This window comes from Lepidothrix coronata, unplaced genomic scaffold, assembly GCF_001604755.1.
Source record: "Lepidothrix coronata isolate B3197 unplaced genomic scaffold, Lepidothrix_coronata-1.0 Scaffold73, whole genome shotgun sequence".
Lineage (NCBI taxonomy): Eukaryota > Metazoa > Chordata > Aves > Passeriformes > Pipridae > Lepidothrix > Lepidothrix coronata.
In genome coordinates this window covers 2,530,815-2,549,130 of record NW_016690253.1, presented here as the reverse complement: position 1 = coordinate 2,549,130, position 18,316 = coordinate 2,530,815, and the positions used below count along the sequence as shown (strand labels likewise).

Sequence of the window (18,316 nt, the reverse complement as noted above, 5' to 3'; positions counted from 1 at the left end):
AGAAGCTGGCACTGAAATGTTTTTGCAAATTTCTTTCATTTTACTCACAAATTTTCAATACCTCTTTTTAAAAGCCCAGGAAATCCCCCTGCCCCCTCGATGCACACACGTGTGCTCAGGCACACGCACTGGCACATGGCTGTCACTTGGCTCACGAAGGCAGGAAGATGAGGAGGAACGCCCCGGATGGTCCCAGCATCCACTGGGAGAGTGAGGCGTGGAAATGTCCCATAAATCAAGTTGTGAGAGAGCAGGAGTGCACCAGGGGTGGTGACCCCTTTGGTGACAGCCCCAGTTTGTGCAGAAGCATCCATGTGACAGGTCTTGGTGACTGGAAATGGAGAGAGACAGTGGAGATAGGGGAGGGATGGGAGTTTTAGGGTCTCTGACGTGAATCCTTAGCATGGGGCAGGTGGGACAGGTAGGGGATGGAACAGGAGACAGAAGCTGAGCCCCCCAGTCTGGGGCAATCCCAGCAGATGCAGGAACACATTCTCTGATGTCCCCCCGCCCCATGTAGCCTAGCATAGCCTGGGAACAACTTTGAGAATCCCAGTCCCACAAGCTCACTGTGCAGGAGCAACCCATGTCCACAGCAAGCACTCTCTGCCCCCCTCCCTCAGAAAGGTCAGTTCTCACCACCTCACTGGGGACACCCACTCTCTTCCCACCACTCTCCTTATAGCAGCCTCGGGTACAAGGGGGAAAACCATCCTGGGCATCTGTGTGTGGCCAGAGCTCCCACAGCAGCAGCGAGGTGAACCGGGGGGAAGCCCCTTCAGCCCACGCTAAAACCCAACCTTCCAAGAGGCTTCCCCGCTCCTTGTGCTCACCCAGGGGCTGGCAGAGAGAGCACCGGGAGTCGGGGCAGAAAGTGCTTCCCCCACATCATCCACCCAGCTCCTGGGGAGGCAAAAAGCCAGCAAGAAACACATTTCCTCCAGTTCGAGCACCAGTGGTTGGCTCCATGCCCAGCCTGGGGATCCCTTTCTTAGTCATCAACAATCCACCCCACTCTTTTCAGCAAGCATTTTGGGACAAAACAAGTGGTGTGTCACACTTGGGGATGCCCCAGGGTGCTTGGCATCACCTGCCCTGCTGCAGTGAACTAGAAGAGTAGTCAGTACTGGAGGTAAGAGGGTTGTGTGGAAAAGTGTCCCTTGGAGGCTGCAGTGGCAGAGGCCTGGACACAGTCAGGAATTAATGGTTGTGACACTGGCAAGTGCTGACTTACTGAGTTTAACCATTTTCAGCTACAGAGAGGCAGGTCCATGTTCCTGACCAAGAGACATCAGAGTAAACTGGAGAGATGAGGTCTACCCCAGGAGACCAGAAAGAAAATAATACTATTGAGATACTCAAGGCTGTGGAAAGGGAATCCAGGTGTGAAACTGGACACTTGGAAGAAACCTGTGGAGGGGGCCCAGATCCTGGCCTTAGCTGCAGACAGAGTAGCTTTGTGCAGGTACACAAGAGCCAGTGTGCAGCAGAGCATGCCAAGGACAGCTGGACATTCAAAGGGAGCTTGGCTCCCCCTCAGCAGAGCATGCCAAGCTGGAGCCCACACGATCCAGCAAGAGCCTGTCACTGGGGCAAAGCCTTGAGTCCGAGGATGCTGCCCCAGGGAGTGACCAAAGGTGTCCTGCACCACGGGCTGCGTGTGTGGAGGACATCACACCTGTGTGTCCAGGGACGTGCTGCCCCACCACTCGGGTCTGAGTGTGCACACACTGCTCCAGCCTAATCAGGACAGTGCAGGAAATACGTGCAATATTGCCGCAATTCCTGACACGGCCCCACCTGCCTGTCAGTGGGATGTTTGCTAGTGGAACGTCAGTGCAGCTGAGTGATGCTGTTAGTTCCTAGAATAGTGTTGTTGGTTCCTAGAACAGTACCTGCTCCCCCACCAGTCCCACGCTGCCTGCACTCCTGCTCCCACTCACGCACTGGTTTCCGTTAACCTCACAGGAGTGGGGTTACACTCTCTCCACGAGGATTTTTTTTTTTTTTGCCTGTTGTGTCTCAGGCTTTCTGTCTCTTCTACTCCCTGGGCAGCTGCGTCCCCAGCTGGGAAGTAGGTGGCTTTTGTTCCACACGAGCTCAAGTGCGGTAATGGCTCAGAAATCGGTGTTGGATCAAGGGTTGGATCGGATGACCTCGGAGGTCTTTTCCAACCCAGTTGATTCTACGATTCTATGATTTCACCGACTAGAAATTATTTTTTTTTTCACTTTCCAAGGGGCCCCTCGGAGCCGCTCCGGGGCAGGTGATGCTGCTGCGGCGGCAGAGGAGACACCCTTTGGGGGGAACACCCCGGGGCACCGGTGGGGGCACAGCCGAGGCCAGGGCGCGCTCCCGCGCACGGCCACGGCCGGGCTGCCCCCGCGCGCTCCCGGTGCCGCGCGCTCCCTGGCCGTGCCCGTGCGCCTGCGCGGAGCGCGGCGGCGTCATGGCGGTGCCGGGCGGAGGTGGGACGGGCCGGGATGGCTGGGAGTGGAATAGCCGGGGATGGCGCGGGGCGGCGGGTCCCTCCATCCCCTCTCCCCTGGCAGCGGGTCCCCGGGCTCCCCCAGCGCGGGGGCACGGGCCGTTCCCTGTAGCACCGCGCGGCGGTGCCGGTGCCGGGCCTGGCCCCGCCTGAGGGCCCGGGGGGGCTCCCGGCACAGCGCCCCCAGCACCGGCCGCGTCCTTAGGGCGTGAGGGATCCCGGGCACGGGGGCTGGGGGGGCTGAGGGACCCGGGAGTCCCCAGAGCCCGGGGCAGTGCCAGGCCCCGTGAGCTGTGGCTGGAGGCGGGTCCCGTGCCCCGGGGCGGCTGCAGGGGCTGCGGCGCGGTGGTCCCGGCACTGAGCCTCTCCAGCTGCCCGCAGGTGCGAAGGACGACTCGTTCAACGTGCTGGACCTGGCAGAGTACACCAAGAACCGGCCCTGGTGGCGCAAGATCTTCGGCCCCAGCTCGGGGTCGAGCGCTGAGAAATACAATGTGGCCACGCAGCTGCTGATCGGAGGGGTCACGGGATGGTAAGATGTGCTGGGGTTGCCCTTGCTGCTCCAGGCAGGCACTGGCTGGGCTCTTGGGAACACGCTGACAGGTGCAAGGGGGCCATCTGGCAGTCATTCAGAGGAGGCAGGTGTCCAGCTTGCTCAGCCTGCTGTCCCCTGGCATGGTCTGCTGAGCTGAGGGACGTCTTAGAAGCTATCTCTAACTTGGAGCCGAAGAACTGAGACTGTCTCCTAAGGAGGGAAATTGCACCAGTCTTTAATTTTTTTCTAACTTCTGGCATAGGGTGGTGGTGTTGAATTTAGGACAAGCAGATATGAACTTCTTGGAACAAGGATGCCTTCTTATCTGGAGGTGCTTCAGGCATCTGCATTGAAACCTCCCTGAGGTCGTGATTCCCAGGGTTTCATGTCACTTGTAGCAAGTTCTGGGGCTGATGGAGTGTGGCTTCATTTGCAACTTCATTCCCACACCATCGTTTGAGTTGAAAACTTTGTATACTCACACTGCTTTGCTTGTTGCCATGCCCGTTGTCTTCACCTGACACCAGGGTGACTGTTTAACTTCATTTTCTGATGGAAGTGAGAGCTGGCCACCTCTCCCTTGTGCCTTCCCTAGGTGTATTCCAAAATGGGTAAAGGCAGGTGCCTGTGGTGTTTGCAGTGTTGATAAGGGAACTGTGTTCCAAGCGAAGTCTGGTTTGGGTGATACAACACCCCAGCCCTTTGCTGCATGATTGAGCAATGGGGTGGTGAGTTCTGGTGGCTGCGGTAATGCCTTTCATGTTGGGAGCATGTAACCCGTTTTGGAGACTAGTATGGCTCTAGACCACTGCTGTCTGCTTGTTCCAGCATTCTCCTCTTCTAAGAAATGAAAAGGAAAAGCAAGCAGTTGTTTGGGCAACAGAGAAGCTTTTCTAGTGATCTGCTCCCCATGGTCTGTCGTGGAGCAGCACAAGTGCTGCCTAATTTCCCTTCAGAGATGATACCGGTTAAAAAAAAAGCCCAAAACAAAACCAGAAATCACTTGCTGATTTTGGTGAAATCACACGTTTCTGATTAGAAACATGTCTCTTCCAGGAGAAGGGTGGTGTTAAGGAGATAAAAATCAAACTGCAAAAGGCTGAATTGTGACAGCAGGAAGTGAAAAGCTATAAAGCATCAATTTTTGGCTAGGTGCAAATCCTTCTCTCTGATTGCACATGGGTTTCTTCTGCTGTTCATCTGTCTCCAAGTCTTGGGTAACTCCTGCCAAAGGCAGTCTTGCCTGTGGGAAGCATGATAAGGAGTGTGTGTTTGGTGTCTCATTCTCCTGACTGGATCCTGGTTGATTTGCAGGTGTACTGGATTCGTCTTCCAGAAAGTCGGAAAGCTGGCAGCAACAGCGGTGGGAGGTGGCTTTTTCCTACTTCAGGTGTGTATGAACAGCAGTCCAGGCTTTCCAGGAACTGTGCTGGTGGGGATGAAGGGCTGTCTAGGCCTGTTGGGACATGTGGGGCCACTCTGCCAGGAGCTTTGTGTGGCTGTGGATGTCAAAGGATGTTCCCCAGACCACATGGATACAGCAGCAAAGCAGGATCAATGTGCATAAACTTCAGGATTGTTAAAAGGTGCGGATCCACTGAGGATCTGCTACCAAAGGCCAGGCCAAGGGCACAAGGGGCTGTTACTGCAGGGGCACCTGAGTGGAGCATGAGACAGCCCTCAGCTGCAGTGAACCATGGTGCTGCTGCAGGACTGTCTGCTCAGAATTGGCTAATGTACTGAGCCCTGTGCCTGTGGACATGGTGTCCCTGCAGGAACAGCCCTGGATGTCAAGGATTTATCCATATCTGTGACATGCTTCCTTCAACCTGGCTACTTCAGGAGTCTGGCCAGCACAGATGGGGCTCTCTGTAAAGCACTGGGGAAGAGGAGAGAAAACAGAGGTCTCTCTCTGTCCTCAGCCACTTCTCCTGATTTCTAATAACCCTGGCACTGAGGGAGTCTGCTTGGATGTGGGCATCTGGCTCGTACATCTTGTAGCAGGCAGAGCAGCTCTTAGGCCCTGTTCAGCACTTACCTGTTTGCTCCTCAGGCAAACAGGTAGGTTTTGTGTGTGGCTCTGATCTGCTGAAAGGGAAAAGCTTGCTCTGAGCAGGGGGACTTCCAGTGCTGAATCACCCTGAGCAGATAAAATAGTTTGAGAGGAACAGGCTATTAATAGCTGTGTCCACCCACAGCAGCAGGAGAACTGCAGAGTCCCACCGATATCCATGGCAGTTGTGAGGGGGAGGTGATGCCAGCTTTGTGTTAGAGAATAGAGGCTGAAGCAGGCTAAGCTGCAGTGTGTGCCCTGCTGTTTGGGGACTACTGTGGGAGACAGATGTTGCAGGAGAGTTTATACAGCTCCAGGGGTGGCCATCTGTCCAGTTTTTAAGCTGATGTGCCCCCCAGACTAGTGTGTGGGAGGTCAGGGAACGTGAGTGGGTGAGGGGTCTGTTTAGCAACGGTCGTGCAGGAACTTTCTTTCCAATCCTCAAAATTCTAGATTGCAAACCACACGGGATACATCAAAGTGGACTGGAATCTGGTACAACGGGACATGAACAAAGCCAAGGAGCAGCTGAAATTTCACAGCAGTGGTAATAAAATGCCTCCAGAAGTGAAAAGCAGAGTGGATGAGGTGAGACAACTCTCCCAAGGCTTGTGCTGGAAAACAGGATTGACTCCTGAGCTGTTACGGATCTTTCATTATGCAAATACAAGGATGCTGCATGGCAGCAAAACTGGAGAGATGGCAAAGGCTGTGGGTGTTGTGTACCTAGACTTTAGTAAAGCCTTTGACACTGTGTCCCACAGGATTCTCCTGGAGAAACTGGCTGGATTGCCGGGCCCAGGGGGTGGTGGGGAATGGAGTTAAATCCTGGCTGAGGCCAGCTGTATGAGGTTCAGCCAGGCCAAGAGTCAGGTCCTGCCCTTGGGTCACAACAACCCCCTGCAGCTCCAGGCTGGGGCAGAGTGGCTGGAAAGTGCCCGTGGGTAAAGGAGCTGGGGGAGCTGGTCCACAGCACCTGAACATGAGCCAGTGTGTGCCCAGGGGGGCAAGGAGGCCAAGGGCACCTGGCCTGTGCCAGCAACAGTGTGGCAGCAGGACCAGGGCAGTGACTGTCCCCTGTGCTGGGCACTGGGGAGGCTGCTGGTGAGAGGGAAGGGGAGGTCATTAGTTTGGATACTTCCCCAAACCTGAGCAGTGGCGTCTCTCTGGGCATCACTTGCCTTGAAGAACAGAAAGAGCCTGAGGGATTTCTTCTTATGGGGAGGGTAGGTGGGTGACCTGCTGTTGTTGAACACTGTTGCCTATTCTCTGCCCTGCTTAGGTGATCATATTTCTAAAGAAGAATGTTATCCTGACTGGAGGGTTTACTGGAGGATTCTTGATCGGAATGGCATCCTAGAAGCTGCACTTGACTCTCCTTTCATGCCCAACCTCCCCTCCCCTCCTGTACTGCTGTTATCTCTCACTTAGAAGTCAAAGGATGTTGCCAACAGACTCAGTCCCTTCTGCTCACAGGTTCCAGCCCTTATTTCTTACAACGCTGCTTCTGATTTCCACATTTTTCATCAGTCTGGGCTGTCAGTGTGCTGGGATCAGTCTGAAAGCTTATGACTCCCAGTGTGTCATTATGATTCCTTTCCCCACCGAATACACCCAGTCCCAAATTTTCTGATGAGTTGCAATCTCATAAACATGTAGTGGCAGAGAAATCTTTTAAATGTGCTTTCCACAGGCGCTCAGGACTCTTACATGCACACTTGTCTGCCAGTATATGTGTACAACAGCTGTCAGCTGTTCACCGTTTAGCTTTCAGTATTCCTGCCCTGGTACCTGGAAAACCTGTGCTTCCCTCTGCACACAGGTGGTCTGTGCAATCCAAAATGTGGTTGGCTGTCCTGGGGCGAATGCAGAAGTGTCAGAGCACAGCCTGAGCTGTGTCCAAGGCAGGTGAATAAGGATTCTCCTGCCCTCCCCCTGCCATTGCACTGCACAGATGGCTGTTCTGCTTCCTCTCTGCTGTTAAATTTCCCCGTACTGGAATTGCAGCACTGCACTGCTGATGGAAACTGAGTCTCCAGGCCCTTTCCTCATCATACATTCTGAAAGCCACCAAGCTCCCTGTGCTGTAGAGCACCTTCTCATTTGCCACCTGACTGCTCAGCCTTTGAGAGTCTCTCCTTCCAGCAGGCCCAACCTGTCTGGGCCTCTGACTGGTGTTTCTGTGTCTACCATGACCTTCTCTGGTCACTTTGGCATTGAAGAGCAATAGTGTAACCATGTGAGGCAGGGTGGTAGACAGGAAATACATCCCTGCTTGGGGTACGTTGTACTGGGCTAGGGTTGCCAGCTCTACTGGAGCAGGGGGATGATGTGAAATCTGGAGTTGAGTCCTTCACCTGTCTCTGCAGAGCACACACTCCATCTCCCTGGCCTCTGCAAGCAACTGAAATGACAAAACTATTGGGAAAACCAGGTTGTAGTCTTGTGGGAGTGGCTCATTTGCATACTTTCTGCCTTGGTTATGTTCCTTTCTTCTTTGTGTTTGCCATTTCCACAAGAAAGGCTGCTTGCTTAATTCCATCAGCTGCAGCCCTTCTCCTGCAGGTGATGAGGCAGTCAGGTGCAGAGCTCAGCTGTGTTTGGACAGCCTGGCCCAGTACAGCTGTGTGCAGAGCAGAACTGTACTAGAATTTCTACAAGAGAAAATTACAAACAGAAATCCCTCCGAGGTATTCTGCAGGCATGGAGATTTGCAGGCCAGCACGGTGATGTCCTCCAGCAGGTATATGTGGGAGTTCTGGCCCAGAACGTGGGGTTTTATGGGAAAGTCAGCCCATCCTTCAATGGGAAACACGCTGGGAACAGTGACACTCAGGGGTGATTGGTTTGCAGCACCTGGCTCAGCAGCTGCACCCCATTTCCAGTGCTGTGTGATGCATTTGTGATCTGCTGCCCTCAGTATGGCTGGAAATGGGATCTTCCCCTGAGAGCTGCTGGAAGAGCTGAAAGGGTGGGTTCTTCCACCAGAGGTTTTGGAATGAGCACTTGCAGTTGTTAATTTTGTTTCAGCTCTGTTGATTGAAGTGTCAGGGTAGCAACACAGTGATTAAACTGAGGTTTTCTCTCCTTCAGAATCTGAAAAGAGGCTGCAGATAACCAAGAGACACAGGTTGTGTCTTTGCTCCTGTCCTGCCACATGTGGCCAAGGAGAATGAGGGAGCATCTGGGTTCACATCCTTTTAACCATGGCCTTCCTAAAAGCCATCCAGGACTGCAGGGATGATGTGGTGCAGCCAGTAGGTCTCCAGTAAATTGGTGTTTGGCAGTGGAGTGACAGATGGTGGTGGTGGTTTTTGGGGTTTGGTTTGGTTTTTTTTTTGCTGTAGTACCTGCGGAAATGAATGTTCATGAATGGATACATTTGTCTTGCAGGGTATCCCTTGTTCCTGTAGGGAAACAGCACTGCTGCCCTTTAACTGGGTGGGCTGCATAGCACAGCTTCTTCTGAGATGCACTGATGTCCACAAAGCTCAAAGCAAATCACTAACAGACCTTAGGAATGTTTTCCAGGCTCAAATAAGTCACTATTTCTGCCCAGCCCTAGGGAAGGGTATACTGGGGTTCTGGAGTCCCAGTTTGCTGCTACGGAGAGAAATGGCCCAGAGGGGGAGCTAAAACGCCTCAATTGCTGCTGGAAGGAGAAACAAGTAGCAAGTTCTCGTTGAGTTTGCTGTGAATGTAGGCAGGGAGTGGACAAGGACATCGGGATGTGGCAAATCTTTCTGCTGTGCCAGTGTTGGGCTCGTGGCTGGCACTGTTTCATGCTGTGGGCTCACACTCAAAAGCTTTGATGCTGAATCAGCCTCTGTGGGGGTGCATTTTCATTGTTGCAGGTGCCAAGATGAGGTGTCCCTCCCCTCCCCACTCCTGCTCCTTCTAGTCTTGTTTAAACAACTTCTGACATCTGTTACAGTGCGAGAAGATTTCAAACACATTAAGCTTTTAAAGTGGTTTTATATATTGTATGTAAATGCTTGTTGAAGTGATATTTTATTAAACAGTTTTGCTCTAATAGCTTCTGTGTGCGAGGTCTGTTGGATTATTGGGAGCCAGCATGTTTTTGTCTCACCCTGTGTGTTGTGCTTGACTCAGGGCAGCAGCTACAGCCAGTCCAGTAGCAGGAGTCTGGGATGTCCCCAGGTGGCCAAGGTGGCCAACAGCATCCTGGCTTGTGCCAGAAATATTGTGGCCACCAGGACCCCCTGACAGGACGGTGGAGCCAGGTGGGGGTCAGTCTCCCAGGTAACAAGTGACAGGACAAGAGGGAATGGCCTCAAGTTGTGCCAGGAGAGGTTTAGATTGGATGTCAGGGAAAATTTCTTCACTGGAAGGGTTGTCCAGCCCTGGCACAGGCTGCACAACAGAGCAGGGTGGAGTCACTATCTCTGGAGGGATTTAAGAGGTGTGCACATGTGGTGCTCAGGGACATGGTTTAGTGATGGGCTTGGCAGTGCTGGGGGAAGGGTTGGACTCGATCTTAAAGGTCTTTTCCAACATAAATGAGGCCGCCAGCTTTCCTTCTTCTATGTGGGTAACCATGGGCTGCCTTAATAAATTCCTCTCCTTGATCGTCCTGCCACCAATCACCTATATTCCCAAGAAGTGGGATGCTTCTAGGGCAGGAGGTGATTCTGTTGCCAGCCTGGGTTCAGAGCCTCTGCTGAGCAAGTTTATTCCACGAAACTAGAAATGGGCATGGAGGCAAGGCTTTTTCTTCTTCATGGGTGCAACAGAAGCCTAAATATATATTTCTATTAGTGACTTTCTTTTCACTGTTCCTGCTCAGGTAGGGCAAAATGAAAAAAATTAGCTACTTGTAAGCATTTGAGCTGCTTCACAACATTGTCATAATTTCCCCCTACTTTTCAAGGGTACTAAACCCCCCTGTTTGGTCTTAAGGGATTATTTTGGGGGGGGGGAGGGCAGTGGGAAGGGAAGACTAACCCTTAATTATTCTGATCTTAAGCCCCAGTTATAAAAACATCACGCAGCTTCTATTTAAACATGGTGATATCACATGTGGCTCTGGCAGCCACACTGCCCAACAAACCAACCAAGCTGAGACCACAATTTGTTCCAGTCGTTTATTTTGTATCATGGTATTTCAGAGTCAGTGAATACAGATGGTTTGCTCTTCTAGGCTTCAATACACACAACTATTGTGCCTAGACCTCAGTGGTCTGTTTATAGAAGCTGTATTTCATAAGTAAGTTGTACTTGCTCACAGCACAAAGTCCTTGACGGCTAGATCTAATGACAGAGTTAGGGCCTAGTGGGTGTGGAGCCTGATATTGAGGTGCCTGGACTCCTGCTACAGGGGACAGCGAGACAGCTCTGAAGGGCGGTGCAGGAACCTGTCTACTGAGCTCTTCCTACAGGTCACAGGAAATTCTGCTGCATGGGTGAGAGCTTCTGGAAAAGCCATCTCTCCTGGGGTCCAGACACAGCCAGATTGTGGGTGAGTCTGGAATGCTGTGTGGAAAACCAGTGCCTACAACTGCTTGTTCAGTAAGCAGCGCCTAAGTCAGTTCTTGGATCTAGCCCAGGGCTCTGTGACAGGCCTTTGGGTTTCAGCAGGTTGAACTAGACTGGGTTCGTAACATATTGCTTAAAAGGTGTTCAATTAGACATAATTTATAAATTTTGTATCAACAGTCAGATCTTTCAAATGAATATTGCTTTTTTAAAAAAATATCCTATCCCTGTAGCAATCCCTGAAATAATGTTCCTGTAACATCTTTGTCATGCAAATAGCAGCGTGTAGGCAATTCAAATATAAAATAAACAGGTCTGCCCAGTGGCAAAGGGAGGCACTTAGGCAAAGTGACTTGTAGTCACTCATGATCTATGCAAGACTTAGGAACAATCATCAGACCTGATTCCCACTCTTGAGCTTAAACCACTGGACAGGCAAACGTTGTCTGGAACTACTGCATGATGGCAGCAATACCTTTGTTGTGTGAAGATGGGCTTGTTTCATGTGTCACATTTAGATTCACTCTTCTGAGCTCATTTCCTGTACCTCTCACTCCAGGAGCCAGAATAACTTGGTTCCAATTCTCCATTTTAAGAGCAAGGATGGATCAGAGTAAGGTAAGCATTCTAAAAACACTGAGTTGACTTTTCACAGGTGTGATGCAGAGGCAACATAGATGATGTTTTCGTATAGAAGGTACAGTTTGTTAACCAGGCCATCTGTTGGTACTGTTATACTTTTTGGTGTGCCGAACGGTGTGTTCTGGGAGCAGTCTGGCTCTCCTGAAAGTCTAAAGAAGGCTTGAAAAAACACAGACGAGCTCTGCAGGTGAGTCCATGCCCCAGCACCCGCTGGAGCTGCATTGTGTTACTGAGGTGGTGGGGGAATTCCTTCTGAAGTCACCTTAAACTTCTGTCTCTCCCTTTCTTCTCTCTCAAACCCTGAACAACAGACGGATCTGCCCTGGCTGTACCGGGCGCAGCACTTCCGCATTTCCTGAAGCACAGTTTCACACTTGGACTCCAGGTAGTTGTTCGCTGGAAGAGATGAAGGAGACACTGAGTCTGCAGAGAGGAACAGGCTTTGTTCCCAGAGGGCACACACCCAGCCCAGCTCCTCAGCTGCTGGGCAGCAGGTTTCTCTGACAAGCAAGAGCTGCTTACAGGCATTTCATCGTTTTCTCTGCTCTACAAAATTCTCTCTTTAGGTTGAGCTCTCTAAAGCTCTGGCCAAAGGCTCTTGGAGAGAAGCCCTGCAGGGATGTGAGCAGGCTGAGTCTGGCTTGAGTTAATAACCACCTGCCTGTCTGCCTGGGAACACAGGACGTGCAGAGCCACCTACGCTGTCCTGGATGAGCTCCACAACCACTACATAGCTGCCTCGCCCCCCACCCCCACCACTGACTTTTAAAAGACTAAAAGAAGCAACAGCAGCATAATGTGCTGAGAGCTCCACCAGGTGAGTTAGGAAGAACTCTTTCCCATATGGCTCAGCTGCCTTGGCACAGAGGAATGTTTTCTCTTATTCATTCTCTTATTCATTCCAAAAGGCAAACCCTTTTCCAAGAACTAACCAACATTTTATTAAAATATTGTCCTCCGCAAGTAAAACTTGTTCTCCCCAGCTCCAGGTCCCCAAACAGATCGTCACAGAACATCCCTCACCCCTGCAAACATTCAGCTAATAAAAACCAGCTGTTAAGGGTCTCCAGAGGGAGACCATCTCATCCCTTGAGGACAGATCACATACACCCAACCCATTCCTGACAGGATCTGTCTGACCTGCTCTTAAAATGCCCCCTGGAGCAGCTCTGCAGTCTTCTCACACAATCCAACTGCTACCTCACTAACCACTCTTACAAGAGCTTTATTATAACTCCCCCTGCCCAGAGCTGAGTCCCAGGACTACACCTGGGATCTCACCACCAGCATGGAAAACACTCTGAGGACATTATTACTAATTATCTGTTTTGTACTAATTGGGTCTCATTAGTTACAATTAAGGCAATTCTGTTAAAATCAGACATTATAATTTTGTTTGCTTTGCAATCGGGTGATCCTAATGTGCCTCCTTTCTTCTCAGGGTGAAAGGACAACAAGGTTAAGTTAAAAGAATTAAGTTCCACCAAAAATCAGGACACCAAAGATAAAAAGACACTTGGTACCTTGCAAGCATTTCTGTATTTCACAGGCTTGTTTCTGGCACGGATCCTTCTTGGACATGTTCAGAGAACTAAAATGATAGGAAAATGTTACTGTAGAAACAAGGTGCTTTTCAGGGAGTGGGGGGAAGACAGTGTCTTAAAGCCAAAGCTTTCAAGAGGTCCCAATTTCCCCCACGGTCACCATTCAGAAAACATCTATTGCTGCTTGCAGATGACAGCCAACATACACAAGAACTCTGTGTGTCAGGCTAAATGATGATAATGTGGACAATGAATATGGGAAGTTTTATGTTGCTACATTTAAAGGCCTTTTTCTTTTCTCTGGTCACAATGTGTCTTTTCCACTTGGATGCACCAAGATTCCAGGAAAGATTCAAATTAACCTGGCTGACTGGTTTTTAACAGTTCTGTTTCTCTAGACCTTATACTAAACCACATATTTAAGGGAAGGCCTTCTCTGTGAGCTCTACACAACCAAGGATTCAGTGTTAGTCATGGAGCAACAGCTGGAGAAGGCATTTAAAAAAACAATTAACCAACAAAACTTAGATGTATATGCCCCATAAAGTCAACAAGGAGGGCTTTTTTTTGTTTGTTCCAGGAAATCCCCTCCCTCTGTCCAAAAAACCCCACCACCATATTGGAGGGCAGCTTCACCTTGTTCAAATCCCTAGAAAGCAGGATTACAGACACTCAGTTTGACTTTCTGTAGCTGTGACACCTGTAACTGTGATCCTCTGTGACAGATACAAAGCCAAGCAAAAGCTGGTGGTACGAGCAGTTGAATGGGAGACCTCAACAGGAAAGCACCACTCTCACTGGAAGTGGTGGTGGGAGTTCAGCTCCCTCTGAGCCACAGTTCAGCCTCTGCTCAGAGCCAGGGAGCTGCTGCCTTTCCAATTTCTGACAGGTCACCAGCCCACAGCACTTTTCAGTATCACTGGGGCATTATTTCCAGCATCCTGGCCAAACTCCACTTGGGGCAATTACATTCTGCCTACCTAGAACTCCCCCTGACGTTTCACTTGGTCACAATACTCCTCTTCACTGCCTGTCCTAAACTCTTGTGTGATGTTGCTGTGTGTTGTTTAACTGCTTCCACCTCAGAGGTGGCTGCATTTCAGTGGAGAGAGAATCTTTTATTGTACAAAACAGACAATGGCATCTTCCTAGAGCCACTGCTCCTGAAAGACAAAAATTCATATTAAAGAAAGACCGGGAGTAAACAGTGCACAGTACAAAGCAGGGGTAATGTCTGCACATACCAGATTAATCCCCAGGCACGAGTTTAAGCAGCAGTTCTTCAACACCACCAAGCTGTAAGTGACAAGGAAAAGTTCAATACGTCTACAGTAACTGTGCTTGAGCTAATGGACTTCAACAAAACAACAGTCCTTTGCCGTCCCTCAGGGATCTCAAACGACTTCACAAACAGGCATGACTATGGTCTATTGTTGCCACCATCCTTACCATGAGATGGTGCTCTATCTCCCAAACGCGAGAGTTACTATCCCTGTACTGCTCACCCTGGGACAGCTGCCACATGTGAGGCAGCCGGGATGGGGGGAGCTGGCTGGGTCGCAGCGCCTCACCCAGGGGAACCTGAACTCTTTGGATCCGAGCCCTCAGCATACCTTCCTCCTGGGGGAAAGCAACAAACAGAGCAACAATCAGTTACCGGCAGCGCAGCAGAGGCACCTGAGACAGCAATGCCACAACCACCGGGAAGCTCAAAGCACACACTTGCCTCTTCCGCAGCCACGAGCCAGGTTTTGCGGTGCTCATCGCAGTAAACCCCCACGCGCCGCACCCAGAGCCGGACGGGAGGAGCGCCGGCCTCCCCCCCTTCTGCCATCCCTCGGGCACTGCAGGAGCTCAGCGGGACGGCCCCAGCCCGCGGGATGCGCGCATGGCCTCGTCAGCTCCGAGCACATCCACGGGGAGAGCTCCCGGACCTGACACGCAGCTGGTGCCTGGCTCGCTGGAGGAGATGCTACGGCCTGAAACGTCCCTAAAAGTCAGCTGGGGAGGCTGAGGTGGTGCCTAAGCCAAGAGAAATGTCAGGCCAAGTTGTACACCGGGGCACGGGTGCTGTGTGGCATTTGTAAGGCATTCTGGGGCAAAAGGTGCTATTGGTACGGAGTTAGACCCTGTGAATACTGGCTTTGCTCATTCCACTAACAGTCCTATTAACAGTCTTTGTGCAAAACGGGGTGGGGGGGGGAGCGAAATAGTGGTGGTCTAAATTCCAAAAGCAAATCTTGTGACAAGAGGTGGGATGAGCTTAAGGACGAAGATCACTCTGGAGACAAAGCATGGAGCTCGGTGTGCACGACTCTCGCAGCTGGAGCTCGCAGAGCCATCACCGTGCAGGGTCTTGGTCTCATCTCTCACAGGGGTGGCAGCACTGTCCAGTCACACACAAACTTCACAGGAGCAGCTCTGGAGACTCTTGTCATTCGGCTTTTAGCTGGTCACAGAGAGCCTCCAACACCAGCAGGGGCAGAGGAGCTTTGGGCATTGAGGTGGTTCCTGCTACTGGATTTTTTTTTAGCAGCACGTTTATCTGTGTGCCAGTGAGGTCAAGCTGAGCCATTAGCAAATGGAGGGCAGGGGAAATGGTTCTCTTTGAGCCCTAGAGGAGGTAATCAAAATGGTACAGTCTTCATTCTTTATCTAGGTTTAAAGTAGAACAAAGTTAAGCTGTAACACATAAAACATCCTCCTGCTATGAAGCAGATGCAATATTCTTTATCCCCGTGAAACACAGTGGTCTTCTGAAAACTTGTAAGGTTATAAGGCATATTTCAGACAGGAGCAAGAAAATCTAGGTACAAAATAAAGGAGGGAAAGTCAGGGAGAGAAAAAAAAATTGTTATACATTGGGTTACATATATAACAGGAAATACAAGTCCATGTTGCTTTCCATATCTCACATCAGCGTTTCTCTACTTTTTGGAATCAAAGGAGCACTCAGCTTTCTTGAGAACAAAACACCAACCACGGATCAGCCTGAACAGCACTGTCACAGTATTTTCATTCCTAACAAAGAAAACTTTGAATGTTCTTTTATGGTTTCTTTTTTCTCCCATTCTGTTTTGTTTCCTTGCTTGATGTGTGGGGATGTGAATGTGCACTCTACAAAGCACCACTGTTCTGAAGACCATCCTGTGACGTGGGGCAGCCATTCCAAGCAATGCCCCAGCAGCTGGACCACTGGCATTTAAAGAAATGTGACAGCAGGATGAGAAGCCTCACAAGGCCTTCAGGAATCAGCTCTGAGGGTTAAAGGGACACTTCTTTAAGTCTTTTCCTTTCTGCTTTACCTGAAGTCACTTTACAAATTTAAACCCCTGTGTGGAAATCACTCTGCCCAACAGTGAAACACAGCAACTGCCACTGCTCATTTTCAGTCAGCTGAATGTAATCACCCCGGGTGGAATTTGGCCAGGATACTCTCCTACTCTGCAGCAAGCTGCCAAAAGTTCCATCATGACCAAAAATGCTCAAGAACTTGCTTTATTGCTGGAATTTCGACAGCTCATCATCCCCAGGACCAGAAGGCTCAAGACTCCGGTAACAGAAAAACATGACTCAGTAAGTGAACTGTGCTTCCTACCGCAAGTAAACTCTCCTGGAAGGTCTCCTATCCAAATACTAACCTGGTTCAGCCTGGCTGAACTACAGGCAGGGGGGCTAAAGCACAACATGCATGTTTGTGTTCACTGTGTATGAGGATGGCAGCGGTGACAGACCCAGGACGGACAGAACGAGCTCTCGTGCAGAGGACACTGTGCAGAATGGGCAGAGGTTAATTTGTGGTTCGCCCTTTGCCCCACCTGATTTGTCCCAGTTTTCCCCAGAACTCCACAGCTCTGAGTTCAAAGTTCAAAGGCCCAGTCTGGCCCACTTAGTGCCACAGAGAAAATCTTGGGGTCAGGCAGAACCGTCAGTTGGGGTTTGAGGTGGGACAGGCCTGTCTGCAGCACCCAAACGCACCACAGAAACAGGAGATGCCACGAGCACACACTTAGACACTGCACCTGGACACACACACAACTCCTCTTTCTGCAGCTTTTATCAGAAAGCAGCAACAAAGCCTGAAGGAAGACATGGGTGGAAGGAGAAGTGAGCTTACTTATCTCTTAAACAAGTTTTAAACTCAGGTTTCTTGCTTCATAATCTGTTAAAAACCCAACACACTCAACACAAACCCAATCAGCTGAAATCTGCAGGACTGCAGCATCATCCTTTGACAGAGATTTTAATGTTCCCATCAACATAACTGCAGAAGGCTGAGCTGTCTAAAGGGTTGTTTTGAGCAGGTTCAAAGCCTGATCCCTGCAGAGAGGAATAATGCTGGCAGGTATTCTGTCCATCTCAGCATCAGTCTTAGAAGATTAATGCTGTTCTAGGATCTGGGTGGATTTCTGAGCCACACAATATATGGATAAATGTGAAAATGGCCAGAAGGAGGACTGCAGCTTGTGGTGAAGACAATTTATTTGCTTTTAAATCGGGTACATTAAAATATTTTTATGAAAACAGTGAAAGAAATTGCTCCAGATGCTGCCTGGGCCACCCTAGAGCTGGAGCTCAGTGTGCTGAACAAACTGCACCCTTTATCACCTTCTGTTTCAAAAGGTAACTGGGTCAGACTGTTAGAAGGGTTCAGCTGCCATTTGGGCAGCAAGGAGAGGTGCTGCTGACACAGTTACAGCTCCCAGAGCAAAGCTGCCCAGCCCGGCCTTCTGGTGGGGTGTGACAGCTCCCCCGGGGAGCTCCAAGGGTGCTGGGCTCTCCTGAAACACCCAGCCCGTCTCTGGCAACAAGTCAGGCATCTGGTGAGCTGTTTGCTGATGTGGGCACTCTCTAAAGCTTCTTGCTGGGGGTCTGCACTCTACTCTGCCCGGGGCGAGCCCCTCTGCCCCCACTGCGCTCCACCCGACCTACTGAGGGTACGGATGCTCACCGACCAGCCGGGCTGTCCAGCCGCGCGGCGAGGGCAGGTCGAGCTTTGGTGGGATCTGAAGAGACAGGGAAACAAAAAGAGGATGACATAATGCGGGGGGAGCCAGGGAGAGGCACGGGGAGGGCGAGAGGCGCAGGGGCCGGGCCGGGCCGGGGAGCGGGCGCGGGGGGCGGTGCGGACAAGGAGGGCCGGAGGGGCGCGGGGGCGGTGGCGCAACACATCGGCAGAGCCCTCGCGCCCCTGCCCGCGCCGGGCCGTGCCGGCGGGGCTGTGCGGCGGCCCCGGGTGGGTGTGCGGCGGGCGCCGGGCCGGGCCCGCCATGACCTACCTGCACCCGCGCCGTGACCGCCGCCGCCGCGTGCGCCGCGCTAAGCCTTCCCCCGCCCCGACACCCCGCCGCCTCCCCGCACGCCCCCGGGGGGGCGGACCCCGCGCCGAGCCCAGCCGCGTTGAGCCGGGCCGGGTCGGGCCAGGCCCCGCCCCGGTCTGGCCTCGCCGCCCGCCCCCGGGCCCCGCCCGCCCCCGGGCCCCGCCGCGGGCTCTGGGAGCCGCGCGGGGCGGCGGCGGAACTCCGGCGGCGCCGCTCCCGTGGGCGGCACGGCCCTTC

At 51.7% G+C, this 18,316-nt stretch overlaps 3 protein-coding genes across 9 annotated transcripts; 1 reads left to right on the top strand and 2 right to left on the bottom strand.

Moving 5' to 3' along the window:
• Window positions 1-2,413: 2,413 nt before the first annotated feature.
• FUNDC2 (FUN14 domain containing 2) lies at window positions 2,414-9,111 on the top strand. Its single transcript, XM_017819217.1, has 5 exons — window positions 2,414-2,468; window positions 2,870-3,020; window positions 4,338-4,413; window positions 5,530-5,664; window positions 6,359-9,111. Exons 1-5 carry the CDS (start codon window positions 2,450-2,452, stop codon window positions 6,434-6,436), a joined length of 459 nt encoding a protein of 152 aa, XP_017674706.1. The 5' UTR covers window positions 2,414-2,449; the 3' UTR covers window positions 6,437-9,111.
• Window positions 9,112-10,167: 1,056 nt separating this feature from the next.
• CMC4 (C-X9-C motif containing 4) lies at window positions 10,168-18,084 on the bottom strand. Of its 6 annotated transcripts, XM_017819224.1 has the most exons (4): window positions 18,038-18,084; window positions 17,710-17,764; window positions 12,738-12,805; window positions 10,168-11,610 (listed from the first exon to the last, which is right to left on the bottom strand). In XM_017819224.1, the coding sequence occupies exons 3-4, from the start codon at window positions 12,793-12,795 to the stop codon at window positions 11,441-11,443; spliced, it is 228 nt and encodes a 75-aa protein (XP_017674713.1). In that variant the 5' UTR covers window positions 12,796-12,805; window positions 17,710-17,764; window positions 18,038-18,084; the 3' UTR covers window positions 10,168-11,440. The 6 variants fall into 6 exon arrangements, with proteins under 6 accessions (XP_017674713.1, XP_017674715.1, XP_017674714.1 ...); XM_017819226.1 differs by lacking the exon at window positions 17,710-17,764 and having other exon boundaries at window positions 18,038-18,054; XM_017819225.1 differs by lacking the exon at window positions 18,038-18,084 and having other exon boundaries at window positions 17,691-17,764.
• MTCP1 (mature T-cell proliferation 1) lies at window positions 12,753-14,620 on the bottom strand. 2 transcript variants are annotated; one of them, XM_017819218.1, is made up of 4 exons: window positions 14,485-14,620; window positions 14,208-14,378; window positions 14,003-14,054; window positions 12,753-12,805 (listed from the first exon to the last, which is right to left on the bottom strand). In XM_017819218.1, the coding sequence occupies exons 1-3, from the start codon at window positions 14,590-14,592 to the stop codon at window positions 14,007-14,009; spliced, it is 327 nt and encodes a 108-aa protein (XP_017674707.1). In that variant the 5' UTR covers window positions 14,593-14,620; the 3' UTR covers window positions 12,753-12,805; window positions 14,003-14,006. The 2 variants fall into 2 exon arrangements, with proteins under 2 accessions (XP_017674707.1, XP_017674708.1); XM_017819219.1 differs by lacking the exon at window positions 12,753-12,805 and adding an exon at window positions 13,862-13,921.
• Window positions 18,085-18,316: the final 232 nt, after the last annotated feature.

Bases quoted from the DNA above. Each gene is read 5' to 3' on its own strand.
- MTCP1 (XM_017819218.1), bottom strand. From the start codon at position 14,592: ATGGCAGAAGGGGGGGAGGCCGGCGCTCCTCCCGTCCGGCTCTGGGTG. The intron at 14,379-14,484 runs GCAAGTGTGTGC...GCTTTCCCCCAG, and splicing joins GGCTCGTGGCTGCGGAAGAG to GAGGAAGGTATGCTGAGGGC. The intron at 14,055-14,207 runs GTAAGGATGGTG...TGTCACTTACAG, and splicing joins AGATAGAGCACCATCTCATG to CTTGGTGGTGTTGAAGAACT.
- CMC4 (XM_017819220.1), bottom strand. From the start codon at position 14,522: ATGAGCACCGCAAAACCTGGCTCGTGGCTGCGGAAGAG. The intron at 12,806-14,484 runs GCAAGTGTGTGC...CTATCATTTTAG, and splicing joins GGCTCGTGGCTGCGGAAGAG to TTCTCTGAACATGTCCAAGA. The intron at 11,611-12,737 runs GTACCAAGTGTC...CATCTCTTCCAG, and splicing joins AATACAGAAATGCTTGCAAG to CGAACAACTACCTGGAGTCC.
- FUNDC2 (XM_017819217.1), top strand. The intron at 3,021-4,337 runs GTAAGATGTGCT...GTTGATTTGCAG, and splicing joins ATCGGAGGGGTCACGGGATG to GTGTACTGGATTCGTCTTCC. The intron at 4,414-5,529 runs GTGTGTATGAAC...TCAAAATTCTAG, and splicing joins GTGGCTTTTTCCTACTTCAG to ATTGCAAACCACACGGGATA.